This window comes from Alnus glutinosa, chromosome 3, assembly GCF_958979055.1.
Source record: "Alnus glutinosa chromosome 3, dhAlnGlut1.1, whole genome shotgun sequence".
Lineage (NCBI taxonomy): Eukaryota > Viridiplantae > Streptophyta > Magnoliopsida > Fagales > Betulaceae > Alnus > Alnus glutinosa.
In genome coordinates, this window is record NC_084888.1 from 29,318,809 (window position 1) to 29,342,291 (window position 23,483).

General features: G+C 37.9%; 1 protein-coding gene and 2 long non-coding RNA genes across 5 annotated transcripts; 2 read left to right on the forward strand and 1 right to left on the reverse strand.

The window, feature by feature from the left end:
* Positions 1 to 1,088: 1,088 nt before the first annotated feature.
* LOC133863847 (putative UPF0481 protein At3g02645) lies at positions 1,089 to 17,987 on the forward strand. 3 transcript variants are annotated; one of them, XR_009899449.1, is made up of 3 exons: positions 1,089 to 1,452; positions 6,962 to 7,108; positions 17,552 to 17,987. XR_009899449.1 is itself a non-coding variant. In XM_062299966.1 (2 exons), the coding sequence occupies exon 2, from the start codon at positions 1,920 to 1,922 to the stop codon at positions 3,534 to 3,536; it is 1,617 nt and encodes a 538-aa protein (XP_062155950.1). In that variant the 5' UTR covers positions 1,089 to 1,452; positions 1,913 to 1,919; the 3' UTR covers positions 3,537 to 3,756. The 3 variants fall into 3 exon arrangements, 1 of the variants encoding a protein (XP_062155950.1); XR_009899450.1 differs by having other exon boundaries at positions 17,591 to 17,987; XM_062299966.1 differs by lacking the exons at positions 6,962 to 7,108; positions 17,552 to 17,987 and adding an exon at positions 1,913 to 3,756.
* On the reverse strand, positions 7,469 to 9,440 carry LOC133863848 (uncharacterized). The gene is made up of 2 exons (XR_009899451.1): positions 8,778 to 9,440; positions 7,469 to 7,745 (listed from the first exon to the last, which is right to left on the reverse strand). It is a non-coding gene; the product is annotated as an uncharacterized LOC133863848 (long non-coding RNA).
* A 3,394-nt stretch (positions 17,988 to 21,381) lies between the features above and the next one.
* On the forward strand, positions 21,382 to 23,112 carry LOC133864215 (uncharacterized). The gene is made up of 2 exons (XR_009899467.1): positions 21,382 to 21,461; positions 22,829 to 23,112. It is a non-coding gene; the product is annotated as an uncharacterized LOC133864215 (long non-coding RNA).
* The last annotated feature ends 371 nt before the right edge of the window (positions 23,113 to 23,483 follow it).

Here is a 23,483-nt window from a genome sequence, read left to right on the forward strand (position 1 = left end):
AAAAAAGAAAACGATATAGGTTGCATAACAAGCTTACCAATTCAAATACACATTTGGCTGATGGGATTTCCATCAAAGCCCCTGCCCCTTAATTTGTTACATTAAAGATGAACTGTAGGACTTTGGAAAAAATTGAATAAGGCATCGAAATCTTAGATTTAAAAGCTCAAAGGTAGTGATTTGAACTTTTTGCAGATTTTAAGATATTGATAATAAATTGTGATCCCAAGTATATATAATCTTTGCTTTTTATCAAAGAGAATAAAAATTTTAGAGTAGAAGGAAGATTTTTTTTTTTATTAATAAAATTAAATACATCACTTTGTATATCGAAGTTATTTTTTATATTAAATATATAATATAAATATTTTTATTATTTATATATAAGAGTAGGCGGTTAACGGGTATTAACCGTCTACCCCTACGCCGCTTCGCCTTAGATGGTTAGCGGTTATTTATAACCGCCTTTAAAAGCAATTATGCGGTTATGCAGTTAGTGGTCATAAGCGATTAGCAGTTACGGGACGGTGATAACTGCCCCGTTTGTACAATTTTACGCTACGTCAATTAGTATAAAATAAGTATAAAAAAAAAAAAAAAAAAAAAAAAAAAAAAAAAAAAAAAAAATTTATTAAAATAATAAATAAACCACTTAAAACACATCCGGTATAGATGAGATGAAAGTGGTTACCAAAGGGAGATGGATGGTTGTTTGAGGAGCATTGTCGTTAGTTTAGGACAAAAGTGTGTTAGAAGCTAAAAAAAAAAAAAGGTGGTGATCATTTTATTCTTAATCATTTTGTAAGCAATTGTTGTAAGCTTATATATTGTATGTAACATGTATATATAGTGAAAGAGGAGAGACTGATCTGACTTGCAATCAATATCCCCACCTCCTCCTCCCTCACGACTCACGAGCATGCATGCATACCTGCCAAGAGTTCAAGAGACAAACTTAATGAAGACTAGTCAATTTTATTTTATTTTTTTTCATTAAAATTTCTTTTTTTTTATGAAATTTCTCGACCCCCTCTTCTTTCTTATCTTTATCTTTATCTTTTTCAATTTTTTTTATTCACGCTCACTCCTCGACCACTCCTCAGGAAACACGGCTTCTCTTCTCTCTTCTTAGTTCTCAACAGACCAAAAAAAAAAAAAAATTGGTGCCTTCACTGCCTTTCTCTTCTCAACCCATCTCGGCCCATTTCCACTTTCTTTTCCTTTCTTTATAGTCACATATTCACATACGACTATTTGTTTTAAAAAAGCTCCAAATTTGAAATCATAGGTCATATTAAAGTTTATAGAAAAAGAAAAGTGAGAGCAAATAACTCACGGTACACTGATGACTGATGCTTGTTGGTGGTGGTGTGTGGACAGCCAAAGGTGAATCCGTGGATGCATAGATAGATCGTGGTGTTTCTTTAGAATTTCAGTTCTCTCGCGCTCTTGGTACGTTCACAATCAAAAATGTTTTTCTTTTTCTTTTTCTTTTTCTTGCGGTTAGGTGACAGGTGAAATTGAGAGAAATTTGAGAGCGGTTGAAAAGAAAATTGTCTCCTTACCCCTTGTGCATTGTACATTTTTTGATTAACATTGTCTTGCCATGTTGGAGGGTATTTGCTGTCTATCTTTCAGAAGGTGTTTTTTTTTTTTTTTTTTTTTAATGTAAATTTGCTGCGTGCTGCCTATACACTTTTAATATATATATATATATATATATTTGATTCAGGTATAGGCTACAATTACAATGTGTTGTGACTGAGCCACTGAAAGCTCTTTTTTTTTTTTCAAGAAAAAAAATTGATATGGTAGTAAATTTTTTTGGGGTAAATTTTCAATTTTGCGGCAATTATATGGTTATAGCTAGTTTAAAAAAAATATTTTTTTTAAGGGTTTTGAAATTTTTTAGAGCGGCGATGGACGCTCCACACTTGAACCCCTATTACGTGCATCCGCCACTGGCCAGAATATCATTTGGGAATCGTAGCCAACCCAACATGGCCTCATATGAAGATCAATGTCAACACTTTGTCGTCAACATCGGTGATGCTTTCCGCAGCAATGACACTGAGGTTCCTATTTGTGTCCTCAAAGTGCCCAACTCTCTAAGCGCTTCCATGCCAGAAGCTTACATCCCTCAGATTGTAAGCTTAGGAATCATTCATCATACCCAGTCCCAGACTGCCGCAATGCAAACATACAAGCTTAAAATGGCAAAGAATATTCATAGGGGATTCGGACGCATCGAGTTCGAACAACTCGTTGAGGGGCTCCGGATGCTAGTGCCAGCTATCCGTTCCTGTTACCAGATGTACTTGATTGATAATGATACTGCGATAGCATTAGTAATGGCGATTGATGGTTTGTTTTTGTTCAAGTTGCTTTGCTGCTATGGCATCGACAAAGAAGCTCAAGCATCTTCAAACATTCTGCGTGGCTTGGCTGATCACCCTGCAGATATCAGATTGCACCAGGACGGGATCCTTCGAGATACGATGATGCTTGAGAACCAGATTCCAATACTTGTGTTGAAAAATATCTTGCTCATGGAATACTCAAAGCCAAAGGAAAAGAAGCCACCTATCGTTAAAGAATGTCTTCCTCAACTGTTGCTGGGTTATTGTAAAGCACTCTCTCCATTCAAAGTGCGACAGAAATACCCGAATTCCGTAGCACTAAATCGTGCTCATTTGTTGGAGCTTCTGTACGACTTGATCGTGCTCCAAGAGCCACCGGAAGAGGAGCCTGAATATGAAGATCTGGATGTAGAACAACCACCAATACGCCTAATGTCGGAAAAGACACAATTGCTGGATGAGGCGTTGGGTGTTGTAGCAAGCCTAGCTATACCACAAAAGATTAGAAAACCCATTGAGCTGCTAAAAGGTTTGCTTGAGCTGCCATGGTCAAACCTCAACCTCAATCCATCCTCTGTTGAAAACATAGTTCCGGTTGTAGAGGAAAGCTTGGTTCCTACAGCGTCGAACCTGTGCGGCGCTGGAGTAAAATTCTGCAGCGCGGAGTGCATCTCAGCCGTTGGATTTGACCGCGCAACAGCCTCGTTTAAGCTCCCCATCGTTAAATTGAGAGTTAACTCGGAGGTGATTATTAGAAACTTGGTGGCATATGAAGTAATGTCCAAGTCGGAATCTGAGCCGTTGATTTTTACACGCTACATTGAACTGATGGATGGGATTATAAAGAGTTCCGAGGATGTGGCGGTGCTTAAGAAACATGGAATTCTGGAATGCGAGTCCGTTGAGGACGACAAGGTTGCGAAGATCTTTGGCGGATCCGGCAAGCTGGCCCTATGGTCAGCGAAGGCGGCTGATTTAGACAAGGCCATAACGGATGTTAACGCCTATTACAACGGTTTAAGGAAGGTTAAGGCATACAAATTCATCAAGAAGTGTTGGTTAACTTTACGGAATGTTGGCACGCTTGTCGCTGTAATCTTGGCCTTGTCGCTATTGGCTCTCCAGACCTTCTGCTCGGTCTATGGCTGTTCTCGTATATTCCCGGAGAACAAGTAACTAATTATAATATTAATGTGTGGCTAACTTCTTCATGCTTGTGTTTATTCCTATCTATCTGGAGCGCTATATATGTATAATAATTAAAGCTTCGATCTACCTTCTTGTAATGATTTGGTTTGCAAGAGGTACGTAGTGTTCTTGGAAGATCTAGGGATGGATCTTGATGACTTGATCAAGAATGTACATCATCTGGTGTACGTTTGTGGTAGTTATATATGACTATGCATGTGAAAACCAATAATATATATAGATTTGTATAATTGATGATAACCAATAAATTTATTTGCTTCTGAGTTCAATTCTATTCTTATACATAGTGCATGTTATTAGATCAATTTAGAAAGTTTGACTCCCACTACTAGTAGAGGTTTTTGGTAGGATGATCCTCTTCCGCCTTATTTGTTTGTGTTAGTCATGGATGTCTTGTATAGCTTGCTGGTTGAGAGTGCTCAAGGTAATGGGAAGTTTCCTTACCATCATCGTTGTTCTCAAGTGGACTTAACCCGGCCATTTATGTTTTGCCGATGGTCTTTTAATTTTTTTCAGAGGCCATCATGTGGTCGATTGTAACTGTTCATCAGGTTCTGTCAAAATTTGGAAGTCTTTTTAGTTTGAAAGCTAATCTTGATTAAAGCAGTTTTTTTTTTGTGCTAGAGTGCCTCCCATGGTGAAGTCATAGATTGTTGATTATCTAGGGATGAAGGAAAGTAAGCTTCCAACTCGATACTTAGGTGTGCCTTTAATTTCTTCTCGTCTTTGTGCTGCTGACTATGATGTCTTATTAGAAAAGATTGATTACTAGGAGGATTAATTCTTGGCTTTCTTGCCACCTTTCTTTTGCTGTGAAATTGCAACTTATTTCTTCTGTTCTCTATAGTATTCAAGTATATTGGAGTAGTATTTTCATCTTACAAAAGAAAATTATTTGAGCTATTGAACAAAAATTCAATAGATTTCTTTGGAATGGGAGAGAAGAAGCGATAGCTAGAGCCAAGGTTGAGTGGAACATGTTTTGTTTACCTAAGAAAAAAGGTGGGTTGGGTATAAAGAAGCTTGAGGAGTGGAATCGTGCGACTATAATGCGGCATATTTGGAGTCTTTCTGTTAAAGCTGGCTCTCTGTGGGTAACCTAGGTGGAGGCTATCTTATTGAAGGGGAGAAGCTTTTAGCAAGTGAGCATCCCCCAAGTTTGCACATGGAGTTGGTGTAAGCTTTTGAAATTAAGAGATAAAGCTCGGCATTTCGTTAAGTTTTCTGTTGGAGATGGCTCTAAGATTCATATGTGGTTTGATAATTGGCATCCTAATGGGGTTCTTCATTCTAATCATAGGCCTCGTGTGGTTTATGATTCCCAAAGCAAGATTGATGCTCCACTTTCTACTGTCATCAAGGATGGGCAATGGATGTGGAGGCATGTAAGGTCTTATATGCTTGTTGAGATTCAGAGTAAACTGTGTTTGGTTCCGATTGGTGGTCAGGATACTCCTTAATGGATTGTTTTGAAATCTAGCAAGTTCTCTTGCTCGAATACTTGGAATGCAATTCGTATCAAACACAACTCAGTGGAGTTGTGGGATTTAGTTTGGTTTTCTATTTCCATCACAAAACAAGCTTTTGTGACTTGGTTATAGTGATGAGGGATGCTTTGGCCACCAGAAGAAAGCTTTTAAATTGGGGATATAAGAGTGAGGTGAAATGTGTATTTTGTCGGTATGGCATCGAGGACAGGGATCATTTTTTTTTTTTTTTTTGTGAGTTCAGTAGTCTAGTTTGGAAGCATTTTATGGGGCTTTATAATGTCTTGAATACCCCCACAATTTGGGATGATATTGTTGATTTGGGGATGGATGCAGAGTTGGAATGGTGCTAAGCTAGAAGTTTATCTTTGCCGGTTGGTGTTTGGTTCTATTGTTTACAACATTTGAAGAAACCGTAAAACTATCTGTTATATTAATCATCCCAAAACTGAAGAACAATTGCTCAAACAGATTGCATGGGACGTTAAAATTAGAATTCTCTCTAAAGGTAAGTTTAAAGCTATTAAAGGAAATGTTATCATTTGCAGGATTTGGGGTTTAGATAAAATTTTAGTTTGATTTTGTTGAGTTTTCTCTTGTTGTACTCCTCTTGTTAAATTCTTTAGGTGGATTGTTGTCTTTTGTTTTAGCTTTGCTAAGATTTTTTTGTATTTAGATACTTTGTTGATAATGAAAGTTGCACATTAAAAAAAGAGAGAGAGAGAGAAAGAAAAAGAAGGGAAAATAAATCTAGACTCCTAAATAACCGCAACCAAACAAATAATCAAATACGTAAAGCAGTAAAGATAAATAACACAGATATTTGGTTAGGAAGTGAAAACTCTTTGCACCAAAGAAAAAAACCACTTTGAGGCAGCCAAACCCAAGAAATCAACTATGAGAAGAAATAGCTCGTTACAAAAAGTTAGTACTCACAACCCTTTGCAGTAGTCACTCTCTTAAACTCTAACAAGCGCCTACTTGTCTGCCTCTCTCTCAGACCCGTCTAGAGAGTTCTTTAATTGACTTCTTTTAACTAGAGCTCATCTCTAGTTAGATTTCAACAGTTGAACGATTACAACATAAATAAAACTCTAAGAGAAAAACAAATGACCGTTTATGCCTAAATAATCTTCTCATAGCCCACTGGAATTCTCTACAAGAATTCTTATAAGAACACTATCTAGAATCCCCTTTAAATAGGCTTTGGAAATCCTAATTCTAGTCAAGAACAGATTTCTAGGCAATGGCGTCTAGATAGGTCATCGCGCGTCCAAATAGGTAGCTGTAAGTGAATATTTTGCTAAAATGCATCCAGACAGGTTAACCTAGCGTCTGGACATTTGCATGGAGATCTTCTCTGTCACGCTCCCGTTTTGGGATATAAGGGGAAACGCGAACTTAAGTGCTAAAAACATTTAAATGGAAACGTGCATTTACAACATCTAGATTGTAACTTCTTCTTTTTTTTTTTTATTATTATTCATGTCTATTAATAAATATTTACAATGCCATGAACTCCAAAAAGGGACATACTGTACAAAGTAAAGATTTGGTCGGTCCACAATGATCTATTGCTCTTAGCGAGGTCTACGCCAATACCAAGAAATGACATCGTCTTACTGGGTCATCTAAAAAGATTTAGGGGAAAATGGATGAGTTCGACAACTCAGTAAGAAAATTACAACACCAAAGAAATAAAAACATGCTATAAAATCTTCATGCCATAATCTTTGGCCATGCATAATGACAGAGTATGCAAAATAACAAATTGATCAATTAACAGAATTTATGAGTAAGTGAATGAGGAATATGAGTAATGGCATAAGAAATTTATAATGATGTAGTAAATTCTTTTCATTTATTTTCTCTTTAAAAATGCAACTGTGATTTAACCCTTTATAGACTCTACACCGCTATTACTCGTGAGCGGAGCACGTTGGCTTTTGTCCCATGGACCTATAGACTCAGTCTGTCGTGGGGAGAGTCGCCGGGTTGGGGATCTTCTCTAGGTGAAGACCTACTCCAGCCGGTAGCACACACCGTCTTTCGGTATGCTTGCCTTGCTACCCTATATTGTACCGATCATAATTGTAATAGTGCCTCAGGGTTAAACAATTACTGCACATGAACGTTTTTTGTAATTCTGTAAGCTCTATTATAACTGTACACTTTAGTTTAAAACTGTAAGAGCCGCTTTCATAATTATAGTCATGTGCAGAATTTAAATTTTAGATCCTCTTTTCATTCAAACTGTATTCATGTAAAAATCATAAACTTTGGAATGCTCTATAATCAGAACCTTAAATGCACTTATTCATAACTTTAAGTATGCATAAACCATAAGTTTGCAGTGCTTTTGATCATAACTGTAAGTATGCATAACTCATAACTTTAAAATGCTCTTAATCATAATTGCAATAACTTTGAAATACTCTTATTCACAACTGTAATTATGCATATACCAATACTTAAAAATGCTCTTAATCATAACTGTAGTTTATGCACATAATTATTGAATAAAAACATATGAGTAATAAAGCTTGGCATTAAAAATCACATAAGTAAATGCTTTGTAAAATTCCCCAACACTTTTCTCAAAAGATTTGTAAAAAAATCTTGTTTGAGGTTTTTCGGTGTTGTATCCCCTTACCTGAACTTGTCATTTGCGTCGGGGTCGAGCTTTTACCTAAATAAAACACAAGGATAAACTTAGCGGAGCGTTCTGAAATTTCAGTTCTAAGACTTCAACTAAATTATCCCATATATATACAAAATCTCTATCCAAATTTACAGCATATAAGTATACAGTATTTCTATTCGACTAAAACTTTCCTAGATAGAAATTCAATTTGGCCAAAACATACCATTTAACCAAATAAAATCTACAATTTTCAGCATAATTTAATTATCCCAAAATCTTCAATATCTATTCTGTTTTCTACATAATATCCTTCACAACATTCCCAAATCAAATCTCAAGTCAGCCCTCCATCCACAACCAATTTCAATCAACATGACTCAAGAAAATCATCAAAGAATCACAAATTCTCAACACCTCAACAGATCGTTCAACAAGCACACAGCCAACGCCCATAGCCAAAGAATCAACTAAAACTATTTTACCAACAAACTCACCACATTCCTAAAACAACATCGAATCCATAATATACCCAATCCAAAACCCTCACTCCAAAATTATTCCAGAATTCTTTTAAACACTAAAATCATGATAATCCTTTACAATAAAATATATCAACAAAACCACTACTAAAGTCATTTGGTTATCAAAACAACATATCATAAACTATGTTTTATCAATTTTGAATACAAAGTCTACCAATTCAACTAGATCCCAAACCCAAGGCAAATCATCCCAAAAAATCACTCACAATCAAAACCGGAGAGTCTACCCAGGCCACCGATCACTCAACTCAGTACACATAGCCAGAAAATACTCTACAAACCCATAATCAGGGACATGGCCGAACACCCAAAAAGACAACACTCACAGCACATAGTCATCCAAACAACTCAGAAAACATCAACCACAAAAATTACGGCACAACCGATCCAAAACTCATAGCCACCAGACAATCCAACCCAAGATCATCAACAGCAAATACTAACTCAGAAAACCTATTATCTAAGCACCACATAATCAACAAAATAGCAATTAGAAATTCACAATAAATTAACCTAATTTTCCTGAATAACTCACATCAAGGATTGTACAGAAAATCCACCGGAAATCGGTGAGCTGGAATCGCCGGAAATCGCACTCCAAGTCACCGGAAATCACCTCCGACGACGACCCACAGAAAACCCAGGTCTGACTCGCCGGAAAATGCATCCTCCGGCCACCGGACTTCGCCACCGCCTCGACCCGTTGTTGAACGGCCGGAAATCGGCTCCTGGAGGACCGGCCACCGACGATCGGGTCTCACGGTTCTCGGGTCTTCGTGGATCGGGTTAGAAAACACTTTGGCCCGCCAGAAATCGCACTGCCTCGCCGGATTTTGATTCTGGCCACCAGAATCGCGCCACCTGGGTCGACGGATCACGGCCTCTCTTCCTGTTTCGTCTCTCTTCTGCTCGGTCTCTCTCTCTCTCGGGTTCCCTCCCTCTCGTCTGCATCTCTCCCTCAACAGATCTCTCTCTCTCTCTCTCTAATCACACTCTCTCCATCTCTCGATCTCTCTCTCTTCTCATCTCACTGTCTCTATTCTCTCTCTGTTGCTCGAGTGAACAAGAAGAAAAAGAAGAGGAGTATAAAAGAAGAAGGAATAAATGATTAAGAAGAGAGAGAGAGAGAGAGAGAGAGAGAGGAAGAAGCTCAGTACTAAACTGAGAGGTGCCAGTTTCTCCGTGAAGTTGCTAAACTTGCCCGGCAAGTTTATAAATTTAAGACTTAAGTTTATTATCTCGAGGTAAAATAAAATATTCACTTAACCCAAATTAAGTTTTATCACTAAAAAATAGGTGCCTGTAGTAAAAACTCGCTCTGCAACCCCCCGAGAGCTTCTCCTTCATTCCTTCATTGGTGTGACGTCTTTCTTCTTCCACTTCCATGGATCACCTTCCTTCTTCTCTTCAGGCGTTGATCCAGAGTACTGATGCTCTTGATCTCGACAGTCCTCTTCTTGCCTCTATTACAGAATCTCCGCAGGTTCAACATGGTGCGTTCTCTCTATTAGGTCAGCTGCTTTCTCCCAAGCCAATTAACTCCCAAACTGTACGTGATACGCTCCAGCATGCATGGAAGTTTGCTCTTCCTCTCTCTTTTGCAGTTGTGGGCCATCATAAGTACTTATTTGGTATCTCAAATCAAGAACATATTCAGACTATACTTGATCAAGGCCCATGGAATGTTCGTGGTTCTCTGCTCCTTTTAAAGCCTTGGTCTCCTGATCTTGTGCTTGATGAGGTGAATCTCAACCTCTGTCCTTTTTGGGTCCAGGTTCACGGGCTCCCTTGCCAGAATATGGCTGCTGTTAACGCAGTTATTATTGCTCAACGATTGGGAAAAATTTTGGCAGTGGATCATCATGATGCTAAGGGTCTAATTTGTCAACCGTTTTTACGGTTTCGAGTGGAACTGGATACATCTCAGCCTCTTCTGTCGGGGTTCCATCTTCCTCGTACTGGGCGTGATCCTCTGTGGATTAGCTTTCGTTATGAGAGGCTTGGTGACTACTGTACTCTATGTGGTCTCATTGGTCATAAACGAACACAATGTATTCAGCCTTCTCATCGTCATTGTCCGGATAAATATCGTATACCATTGCAGACGTTTTCGTTGGTTGGATTACGCTCAAGCTCTCATTCTACACCATCCAGAGAAGACTCGGATTCTGGTCTGTCTTCAGTTGGGACTTCCCATTCTCATTCTGATGCTCGATCAAGTCCTGCACATGGTGCTGAGTTGAGTCTCCAACTCGTCCCTAGTCCCAGTGTTCCACTGCCAGCAATCCACGTGGAGTCGTCGCTCGGCTACCATGACATGCATATACAATCCCAGACGTCTCTCCCTCCTCATGTTCTGTTCTCTCCTCCTGCTGGATCTTTTCTTCATCAAGGCTACGTGTCTTCTCCCCAGCAGTTTCATCTACTGCCGCTGGACTTTTGCACTCGAGTGGGTGAAAATCCTTTTGTTCCCTCGAGCAGTACAATACTGAACCCTTGTTCTTTGCCAGCCACGTCGCCCTTGGGATCTCGGCTGTCGGCAATGGATAAAGGTAAAGGTCCACTAAGTTTGATTCCATCTGCTTCTCAAGGTTTCTTTGACCCGGTGTCCACATTATCTCTTTCCAATATCTCACAACCATGCCCAATCACCATTAGCTCTCCTCACTCTCACCCGACCCAATTTTCTGACTTCTTGGGCCGCTGGCCTTATCCTTTTTCCCCACTATCCGTTCCTTCCCATGCAATTCCCTTGACTTTTCATTCACCTTTAGGTAGTCTTTCTTCTTCACCACCTGTATCTTCTTCCATTCCGGGGCCCTGTCCAATTACCAGTGTAGCAGCACCTGCTCCCCATTTAATCCCACCTCCTCTATCTCATGCAATTCCAGGCCGTGCACCATTCCAAATTTATCCCCCGTACACTTCAGTTACACTAGCTCCAGCAACTGCATCACATTCTCTAGCAATCCCTCCTAAAGTACCTACTGAGTCCACCTCCCCATCATCTCCACCCCGTTCCTTCCACCATTCCCCTACTCTTTCAAGATTTCACCCATATACTAAACAATCTGACCAGCCAGCTTCCCCGAAACTACCCTTGCTTCCTGATGCAATTAGACTTCGTTCTCCTTCCCCGGGTATCCAGCAAGCTAAACGGAAATTTACAACTGAGGATGTTCCCCTGGCAGTACTAAAAAAACATAAATCACATCCTTTGTATCCTGGTCTCTTCTCTAATCTAGAGCTTGCAGCTATTTCCCTAACATCATTGCAGGATGGAGATGCATCAGTGGGCTCTTTTTTGTCCATTGATCAAAAAGAATCAGATTCCTTGGCTGTACAGGAGACTGGATCCTCCCAACCAGTGTCATCAATTGCTGTTGTTCCATCTGGTTCTTTACCTGATCCGTTACCTGTTTCAACTTCATCCTCTGTGAGGCCACTTAGAAGGTTCACCCGTGCAGCAAGAGGACTTGATGTATTTTCACAACTCCAGGCTTCTCATGCTGAGAGTTCACCAGCAGGAACTGCTTCTGTGCAGGCACCAGAGCAAAAGGGGGTGGACCAGGAGGGTCTACCTCCCCATCAATGAAAATCTTATCATGGAATTGTAGAGGATTGGCCCGTGCCTCTACAATTCGCAGTTTGAGGGCCAAGGTTCGGAAATACTCTCCAGATATTTTGTTTTTGTCTGAAACTAAAATTCAACCATCTGCTGCTTGTATTATTTTGAATGGTTTGGGTTTTTTTTTATGGTCCATGCTCCTCCTTGTGGTACTAAAGGAGGTCTTGTGCTAGCATGGGCCATTGGGGTGGATCTAGAGTGTTTCCAAATCAATGTAAATATTATAAATGCTTGGTGTTTTTCTGATCCTCCAAATCAACCTTGGATGCTTTCCTGTATTTATGGTTCCCCTTATGCTGCTGGTAGACCACCATTTTGGGATAATTTGATGCATTTGGGTGCAAATTTCACGGGTCCTTGGCTTTGTATTGGTGATTTCAATATGATTTTATCTCAGCATGATAAAATGGGTGGGTTACCGTATGCTTCCTCATCAACAGATTCGTTTCATGACTTCGTAAATTCATTTGGTTTGATTGACTTAGGCTTTATTGGAAATCCTTTTACTTGGTCTAATCATCGGGATGGCCATCATCTTATTCGCCAGCGTTTGGATCGTGGAATTGCATCACCCCAGTGGGTCCATCTATTTCCATCGTTCTCTATTATGCATCTCCCAGCAACTGCCTCTGATCATAATCCTATTTTTTTAAATACGGTCTCTCAAGATTCTAAGTTGCCAAGGCCATTTAAATTTGAGGAATTTTGGTCTCACCATCCTGATTGCTATTCTACTATTTCTGTTGCTTGGTCTCCGCCTTGCTTTGGAAACCCGGGCTTTATCTTAAATCAGAAGTTGCATTCAACGAAATTAGCCCTTAAGTTATGGAATCGTCTTTCTTTTGGTAATATTCAGCAACAGATCCTATCATTGACCTCCCAGCTGGATACTTTGCAACAATCCACCCCCTCTTCTACGTCTTCCTTTCAGGAACGGGGACTGTGTATAGCAATTGACAATTTCAGGCGTCATGAAGAAACGCTTTGGCGTAATAAGTCCCGAGAACAGTGGCTTACATGCAGGGATTTAAACACTAAGTTTTTCCATCTTTCCACAGTAATCAGACGTCGAAGGACTGCTATTGACTTCCTAAAATTATCTAGTGGAGCTTGGATCTCGGATCGTCAGGCTATTGGGAATACACTGTGTGCTCATTTTGCAGATCTTTTTACAACTTCTGCTCCGATTATTCCCCATGAAATGCTTAATCTTTTTGATAATGTGATTTCCAATGAAGACAACTTGTCTCTCTGTTCAATTCCTTCCGAGCAAGAAATACATGATTCTGTATTTAGTATTGGGGCAACTAAATCGCCTGGACCGGATGGGTTTACGGGGATTTTTTATCAAAAATATTGGAATCTGATTCAGCCAGTGGTGCAAAGTTGTGTCTGGAATTTCTTTAATAAGAGCCATCTTCTGAAGGATCACAATCATACTTTTATAGCTCTTGTTCCAAAACAGCTTGGGCCTTCAATGGTACATCATTTCCGTCCTATTAGCCTGTGTAATTTTATCTATAAAATAATATCCAAAATTTTGGCTAATCGTCTTAAGGTTCTGCTTCATCGGTTTATCTCTCCATATCAATCGGCTTTTGTTCCCTCTAGGACAATCCAGGATAATTCGATTATGGCCCATGAGCTCCTTCATTCGGTGAAGTCTAAAAGGGGTCGAGGTGGCTTGATGGCGGTGAAAATAGATATGGAAAAAGCATTTGACAGAATGGAATGGGATTTCTTGTTATCTATTATGGCTAAATTGGGGTTTCATCCTACCTGGGTTAACTGGATCAGGATTTGTATCTCATCCACATCTTTTTCGATCCTGCTTAATGGATCCCCTTTTGGAAAATTTTCGCCATCTCGGGGATTACGCCAAGGTGATCCTCTGTCACCTTTTCTCTTTATTCTGGGATCTGAAGTGCTTTCTAGACTTTTCCTTCAGCAGGAATCTATGGGGCTGCTCAACGGCATCTGTATTGCTAAATCTTGTCCGCCTATAAATCATTTGCTTTTCGCAGATGATTTAATTATCTTCGCAAAGGCTACCTCAACTGAGGCTCTTGCCCTTTCGGGCTGTCTCCAAAAATACTGCAGTTGGTCGGGACAAAAAATAAATTCAGGAAAGTCTTCTATCCTCTTCAGTAAGAATACACCACCATCAAGTGTTTCAAGTATTCTGGGCATAATACCATTCCGATTATCACCATCACGACCCTTCCATTTGGGATTGCCATTGACACTTGGATCTTCTCGCAAGGAAGCATTCCAGCCAATTATTGATAAAGTTCTTTCCAAAATTAATGGTTGGAGGGCAAAGACTCTTTCTCAAGCTGGGAGAACAGTTCTCATTAAATCAACAGCTGCGGCAATTCCTGCTTATGCAATGAGTACCTTCTTATTGCCTGTTTCCCTTTGCAGTATGTTAGATTGTCGGTTTAAAGACTTTTGGTGGGGTTTTCCATTGGGGAAAACTCGTAATCTATGTCTTAAATCGTGGGACTCTATTTGTCTTCCTAGGAATCAAGGGGGTCTTGGATTACGGAAGATGACAATTTCAAATTTGGCACTCATTACTAAGCTTGGCTGGAATTTCTTGCACTCTAATTCTTTATGGGTGGAGCATTTACGGAAGAAATATATTCACTACGGTTCTTTTTTCTCTACTTCCTTGGCTGTCACAGCTTCATGGATTTGGAAAGGGCTTCAGAAATGTAAGGAATATCTTATTGCAGGATCCTGTCTGATTGTATCTACTAATAGCTCTGACTGTATTTGGACATCATCCTGGATTCCGACCCTACCGTCCTATCGACCCTCTCCTCGTAGTCCAAATTCCAGATATTTACCCCCCTTGTCTATCTCTGATCTAATTATGCCAGGAACGATTTGTTGGAATAAACGCCTTCTGTACACTATATTTGACCCGGTCTCTGCCATGGCAGTTGGTACGATACCAATTTCAGAGGATTCTCAAAAAGGATATCTATGGATTCCCTCTACATCTGGGAGGTTCACCACTTCTTCGGCCTACCTTTCTATCTTGAATAAAGACTTCACTGGATCCAATCAATCTCCTCTGTCATCTTTTTGGAGGGATATCTGGAAACTTCAACTTACAGATCGACTCCGAAATTTTATTTGGAAAATAGCTTGGAATATTTTTCCAACTACTCAGCGATTACAGTCAATTATTCCTTCATATCATCCAGATGCTTCCTGTCCTCTCTGCCATGGAGGACCTGACTCCCTTCGGCATCTTTTCTTCCACTGTCATTTTGCAAGAGTAGTTTGGCGTCTTTCACCCTGGCCTTTGGATTCTACCACATTGGACTCCCCAAACTTATGTGACTGGGTGCGAATAATTTTATATCCTGAATCCCTTCTTCATATTCCCTCTTTGGAATTACATCGTTTTCAGGTATTTGCAGCTGTCGCATGTGATCTTCTTTGGTTTCATCGCAATAAAGCTTACCATGAAGGCAAGTCCTTCGAAGCTCGTAAGCTTGCTTTGCAAATAGTCACCACTTATCATCAACATTGTGATGCATGGTCTGCTAAGCTACATCCTATGCCGGAAAAATGGATTCGTCCTCCATTAAATTGGTATAAAATCAATTTTGACACTGCCATTCGTGATTCCTTTTCCTGTCAAGCTGCTATCTGTCGCAATCATGACGGAAGATTGGTAAAAATGGCTACCCAGATCCAGTCCAATTGCTCTCCTAATAAAGGCGAGGCTTTAGCTGCAAAACTTGCTGTTTCTCTAGCTTTATCTCTTCACCTAGATCGGTTTATTATTGAAGGTGACTCTCTGGTAGTTATCCTTGCTTTACAACAGCCATCTATTGTTCAGGATTGGCGTATCACTGACATAATTCGCAAAACGCTAGACATGTTCCCCCCTGATTCTTCTTGGTCAGCTCGGAAAGTCAATAGAAGTGCAAACTTCGGTGCACATTATGTGGCACAATGGGCCGCAGCTCGATTTTCGTCAAGCAGCATTCCCACCATTCCCTCATCAACTTCTTCCACTACTACTCAGTTTGTTAGTATTGCGCATGGTCCAGATCTGAATAACTCTGTTGTTTAGGAATTATTTTCGTATGTTCTTTCCTTTGCTTGTACTTTTCAGTCGCATCTATATATATATATATAAAAAAAAAAAAAAAAAAAAAAAAAAAAAAAAAAAATTAAGTTTTATCCTGTTAGATTTACATGAGGTAACCCATAAATATTTTATCTCAAACTGTTACTATTTTAATTTAATTGATTAAAATATCAACCTATTTCCATTTTAAATCCAATTCCTTTCATTGTTAATAGTATTTTCTGGATAATATTATTACACTGATAATATTATTAAGCTGAATACTATCATCTCAAATAATATTTATATAGCACAATAAATACCAATTAATAATATAACATTAATACAATAACAATTGAGTTTATAAAGCTAATGGATATTTATTTTTTTATAATTATTCATATTTAAAAATACGGGGTATTACATTCTATGTCCACAGTATTCACTTATGCATCCGGACATCCTTGCAGGCAGGGACTTTCTATGACTTGCGTCAGTTGAGCTGTCCGAACATGTTGGGAACATGAACTTTCTGTGGCTTGCGTCCGCTAGGCCATTCGGACATGTTGGGAACATGAACTCTCTGTGGCTTGCGTCCGCTAAGCCGTTCGAACATGTTTGGAACATAAACTCTATGTGGCTTGCGTCTGGACACTAATCCTTGCCGTCCGGACACACTGCAGAAAAACCGACTTTTCTGAGACTTTAAAAACTTCATTTCTTGAGAAATATATTGCAAATCTTCTCTTGTTTAGTCATTTTCTTTCTTGATCAATATTCTTGCAATATTGTTCTGAATGTCTTATGGAAATACAGAATCCCTATTATAGTAACGTTTTTGTCGACAGAATATAGTCAATAATTAAAAAACAACAAAAAGAAAGACTTAGGTTTGTTAAGTTTTCTTATCTCAATAAGTGAATTAATTATTGTTCTTTACCATTTCATTTGTCTCATTGAGCAACGCATACATGAAAAATTATTTAAAAATGATGAATCTAATATAATATAATGAAAATTTATTTAAATCTATGAATGTTTTAAAACTAATTCAGATATTGGGATAAAAATCAAAGTTTATATCAAATGTTAAATTAAATTGAGCTGGTTTTTTTTAATAAAATTCATATATTCAACAAGACATAAAATTATAGATTAATCTATGTTATTGTTGATTTGATAATTTCTTAAGGGTCCTAATAAACTTAATAAAAAGTACGTAACAACCGTGATCATCTATATATTTAATAATAAGAAATGATAAATTTAATCACTTCATTAATATTTTAATTATCTCCCTCATGTATGGGCTCAAATTTTCTTTTAGCAGGTGAGATTTAAGACATAAAATATATATTTAACTAAAATAAAGGCCAAATTGAGAACTCATATTTAAACTCAAAACCTTTGTTAAATTATTAGTATACCATGTTAAATTATGATCAATTACCTATAAAGCTTAAACGGATGAGAAATGACAATTAAATTATTTATTCACTTAATTAATGTTCCATTAGTTTTAATATTGATTTATTTATTTATTTATTTTATTTTGTTGTTGTAATTAGATGATTGGGTTCTTTGCAAGGTACGTGTATGTAAAGATGGAACATTATTCTTGATGAAGGCCAGGATGCCAAATATTCAGTTCCCAATGATCTGCAGCCAAATCAATAATGTCAGCTCCTTGCTGCAAAATTGGCTTCCTTTCTCAAGTTCATGGATTTCACTTGGGAAGGAAACTCTATTGCATCATTCTTGCCCCCCACTTGGGAAGGAAACTCATGGATTTCACTTGGGAAGGAAAGACTGTGAGTCTGGTAGAAGCTTGACTTCGGCTGTGAATGAGATGTGAAAAGGAGCAACAATTCGATTGACGAATGCCTAAAAGAAATTGAATACAGTAAGGATATTTATCAAAGGAATACCTTTTGCATTCGATGATAATTCTATTATGATACATAAGGCTATATATATACAATCTGTACATGAGGTTTGATGCTTTGTACATTACAGAATTTATGGGACAGAATTAATGAGATTGGCAATTACACATAATTCCTATAACTCCTTATACGTTGAGATCATTACACACGACTGGTATTATTGCTTGCTTGATGAATCATTGACTATTATGTCTGTTACATCTTTGATTGTAGCACCTGTGAAGGATAACGGCACAGCTGTATCATGAGTTCTAACATCCCCCCGCAAGCTAATAGGTGGGGAACACACTCTTAGCTTGTCACGAAGAAACAGAAACAGAAACCTGCTAGTAGTATGGCCCTTAGTGAATATATTTGCGATTCAATCATGGGTAGAGATGTACCGAGTATGAATGTCCTTGTTCACAACCTTTTCTTGAATGAAGTGATAATCCACTTCAATGTGTGACGACCCTTTTTTTTTTTTTTTTTGAAAACATACAAACGGAACTTCACAGTGGCACGACTACATGTCGCTTAGCCAACATATGGCACATGCCCCATAACATATACCTGATAATCAGAGTTACATCTAACTACGGAATATAATAATCAATGTGCAGCGGAACACATATCATAAGCGAAAATACATCTAATACATAACAATTAATTACAAGAAGAGTCATTTACAAATATATCTATTTAAGGCTTATAATACACTGACTATATACTAAAATACAGGCTCAACAAATACATATGCCACCTATGACACGAACCATAAATAAAATACCCAAATGCGGACTACCCATGAGTCCTTGACTTATGACTGTCGCGATGTGCTCCAATCATAGCATCCCATACGCTAGGTGGACGAGTTGTAAAGACCAAGAAATTAAATAGAAGATTTATCAATTAATAAATGGGGTTCATTAAATAGATGGGATTAATAATTATATTTTAGGTAATAATTATTATTGTGGGTCCTAGTTTAATAAATAAATAATTACGTTAATAAAAATGTGGTTTGAATAAATGTGGGGCTAAATTTTTATTGTTAAAAGATAGAAATAAAATAAGATGGGGTCCTCCTATAATTTTTATTGTTGTGGGGTTTTTAATAAAAAGAAATCTTAGCTTGCCACATGTCACCATGGGATTGGCTAAGAGAAGATTTCATTATCCTCTTTCAACCAACCCCTTGATGACACATGGCACCCTATCTCTTTTTTTCCCATTTTTCTCTTCCTTTCCCCCATCCAGATCCTCTCTCTTCTTTCTTTCTTTTTCTTCCCCCACCCGCACGCTCATCTTCCTCTTCTTTCTTCTTTCTCTCCTTCGATCGCCCAGCCAGCAACCCCTCTCCCCTGTTTCACGCAGCCCTTCCTCTTCTTTTCCATTTCTTTCTCTTCTCCCCTCCTCCCGTCGGCCCTGCTCGGAATTGCAACACCCGAACCCCCTCGTCTCTTCTCTTTCCTTCCTCTCTTCTCCCCGTCTTCTTTCTTCTTCAGTTTACACCTGGAACCCGTGAGGCTGATGGAGCCGAGTGAGGTTTTCTGCAGCGATTAGAGTCCGAAAATGCAGAAATTTCAAGGTGAAATTTCCTCTTCCTTCTTGTTTTGATTTCGTTTTATTCCTTTGAATTTCTGGAAAACCGAATGGGTCATTTTGGGGCTTGATCTAGGTTAAACCTTGGGGTTTTCATTTATGGGTGATTTTTTTTTGTATTCATATTTTAGGATTTATGCTAGACAAAAATGGAGTTGATTTTGGGTAAGAATCATGGTTGATAAATGAGATTAGTGATGGGTTTTGGTCTTGACCGAATGGAGCTTGTGGGTAATGAATTTGATTTGTGTTTTACTTGGCTTTGGGTTGGTAGAAATTCTGGATTTTCATTGCTAACAGATTGTGTCTAATGTTCTGAAATGAGTTGTTGGATTTTTATTAAGTTCTCATAATGTAGTTTTGATGAGAAACTGAATTTGGTTGTGGATTTGTGAATCTGGTTGTGGATTTCTGTTTTGGCAAGGTTAGGTTATTATTCGGACTTGTGTTAGGGTTAATGTTAACCAAGAATGGATTTTTGGGAGTATTTTAGTGGAATCCGAATTTGAGTGCTTGATTGTTATTGAGATTTTTATTAAGCTTTGTGGGGCTTCGGTTTTGAAAAGTTTGTAAGGGACTTTTGAGTTCATGTGTGATTGGGTTGATTACAAATTGGTGTAAAGCCTAATAGATATGGCTAAATGATTTTTGTGGAGTTGGTGATGTGAAGGAGATGTCTTTAATGTTGGATTGTGGATTTTCTATTAGGTGAATAGCTAGATGTAGATTAGTTGTTGGTTGTTGTTCACAAATCAAGTGGTTAAATAACAGTTGACCCTTGAATTGTTTTATTGGATTCATTGATATCTAGAGATTGAGAGCTTTGTTTAGAGATTGGAATGTAATAGTTAATTGTTTGTTGATGATTATAGTTAGTCCTTGAGTTGATTGGTTATGGGTTAAGGATTTGATGGTGATCTTATGAGATTATTGGTTGAGGATATTGTTGACCATATTGATGGATATGTATTTTAATGTTAAGAATTTATGTTATTTGGGAAGTGTTATTGCTTATGGTTGATTAATTGGTATATTGGTGTTGATTTAGTGACTAGCGACCTCTATGGCCAAGTGACGAACGGGTTGAATTGTGTTGATTGCTTGAAGATTGATGTTCATGGAAAAATTGATGAATACGGATTAGGCTTGTTATATGGAAGGGAATGGTATGGAATTGAGTACCGAATGGTACTCTAATTAAGGAAATTGGTTAGGATGGTTGTTGGAATTGTTGGAGGATAATCTTGGTAGCATATGGCTAATGAGTTTAGATAAATTAAAAGAAGAATCAAAGAGAAGGAAGGGAAACAAATGGTGAAGTAAAATGGGTGATAGATGATGAGGTAACATTATTAGACTTGTGGTGGACTAAAAGCAAATTGAACCCATGTATAGTGTTTAGCTTTTAGGCCTATGTATATGCCTCAAGTTTTTGTATGTGTAAATATTAATAACCTAAACTAATAGGTGTTACTAAATTGGAATGCTATAAGATTAAAGTCCTAAATCTAAACTACCTAAATAGTTCGTAATTAATAATAATGTTAAAGAACTATAAATTACTCAAATAACCCGAAGCTTATAAATATAAGTTAAAAGACTTATAGAACATATAGGTGTAATATAAATTCATTATGGGACAACCTAATAACTAATTCACCTAACCATATCCACATTGTACTTATGTGTACTAATGGATTAGGATTAAGTGTAGTATGTATATACGTATACATATAAATGTATATGGCTTAAGTAAATATATATTGTTAACTTAGTAAACAAATGATGAGCTATAAAAACGGTTAACATAGGTCATGGGACGTGGGAGCACGCGGGTAGTCTATGTGTCAGGGTGTAGAGTTCCATAGCGTAGTCTAATGTTATAAGTATTTGCAGGATCGTGTCATCATTGGAGACTTCAATGGGTCCTTCAATGTAGAGTTGGAGTCGTGAGTCCAATGCAGCCAGGTGATATTTTACTCACTGAGAAACTGTTATTTTTATATATTATAGAATTGCAAAAGATATATGTTGTTTTATAAATTCGAACCAACTGTATGTTGATTATCTGTTTTGGTTGTTTCGAGTAGTTTCAACTATGTTCAAATAATATCAATGATGTCATGAAATGATGAATGGATGAAATGTGTAGAATTATTTTTAAAGTGTTTGAATGTGAGCTGCGGTTGGGATTTAAATTATGCATAGTAGAATGATAAAGTTTCATGTTAATTGGTTTATTGTATTTGAAGAAAGCATGATTTGTAAAGAATAGGGAATAGAGTTTGAATTGTAAAGCATAAAGCATGAGCATGAGCATGAGCATAAGAATGAAAGGAATGAAAGGACAAAGTACAAAGAATGAAAGGAATGAAAGGACAAAGTACAAGGAATGAAAGGATTGACATAAGGAATGGAAGGACAATCATGAGCATGCATATCATTGTTAAATTGTATAATGTTTTCATGATATAGAATATTGTAGTTTTTGTACTAGACGTATTAGTATGCCTAAGAGTTTTAATGGCAAAAGAGCTTATGTATACTGCTATCGTCTAGTTGCATAATTTTATAACATTAAGCTTGGACGAACAAGAATATTGTCATGGTTCGGTATGAGTAATACAGCGTCCTAGGAGTAGGTAGATGAATTGTCGTGGCACGTCAGTAAGAAGTGCTTGGATACTCGAGTTTTACTCTAGTAACCGCATGGACAACTACGTGCTCGACATGAAGTTGTAATGCCCTAGGATTCCGTGTTAACCATGTTCGGAAAATGATAGTAAGCTTGTACTAATGAGCGAGATGGCATGTTTTAAGCTTAGTGTGCTTGGTTTTGATGTTATTGGTTGAGATATCGGTGTGGCTTGGGAGTAGGTAGATGGATTGTCGTTGTACATCAGTAAGAAGTGCTTGGATATCAGAGTCTTACTCTAATAACCGCATGGACAACTATGTGCTTTGACATGAAGTTGTAATGCCCTGAGGCACAGTGTTATCACAGTTAATAACGTTAGACTTATGTGCATTTGAGCTACCAACATAAAAGTATTATTGTAGGTGGGTTTATACGTGGTTGTTTCCATGCCAATGGAACTCCTACGTATGGGTCCAACTACATAGTATGTTTTAAATATTTTCTGATAGTCGGTATTTGCTATATCAGCTATGGGGGTTTTTCAAACAAAATGTTATAAAGTGGTAGCTGTTATAGTGTACGCGAGACTAAAAAGAAAAGTTGGTTCTTTGCGAAAACTCAGTTAGTTTAATATCACTGAGGTGGTGAACTCATAATTTCACCTATACGGATGTGGCAAACCCCCACAACCGTATAGATGATGTCCTTTTGGCTGCAGGTACTCGGGTCGTAGTTGATGGGGGTCGTAGACGTGCATTTGGGATATTATGACCGAAGCTTGCCGCGATGGTCGTAATTGCGGGACCATGGGCGTCCTCAGTTTTATAGGTTTTGTTGTGGCTTGTGACGCATGTGTCACTCGTTATTGTATAAAGCCATTCTGTTATGTATTTATATTGTGGAAAGACTTAAACACATAGATATTAAATGGCTCTTGTTGTTATTAATTTATGATAGATGTTTAAGATTTGATTTCCGCTATTGAGTTTATGTTTTCCGCTGCATAGTAGTTAGATGTTGTACTCTGATTTACCAGGTATGTATTATGGGATATGTACCATATGTTGGCTTTCCGACACATCGTCGTGCCACTGTGAGGATCCATTAGTATTTTAAGACATTAATATTTATGGAATGTTTTGTATAAAAAAAAAAAAAAAAATGGGTCGTCACACGAGTCATTATCTATATCCGCAGAACCTGCAACCAAAGAAACAATGTCTGCACGGTTACGAGGGTTGCCGCATCCGCACAGGTGGAATTATGAGTCCACTGCCTTTGAATAAATAATTACACTAAGACCTCAGAAGTATACTATTCATTGAGTTTTCGCAAAGAACCAACTTTTCATT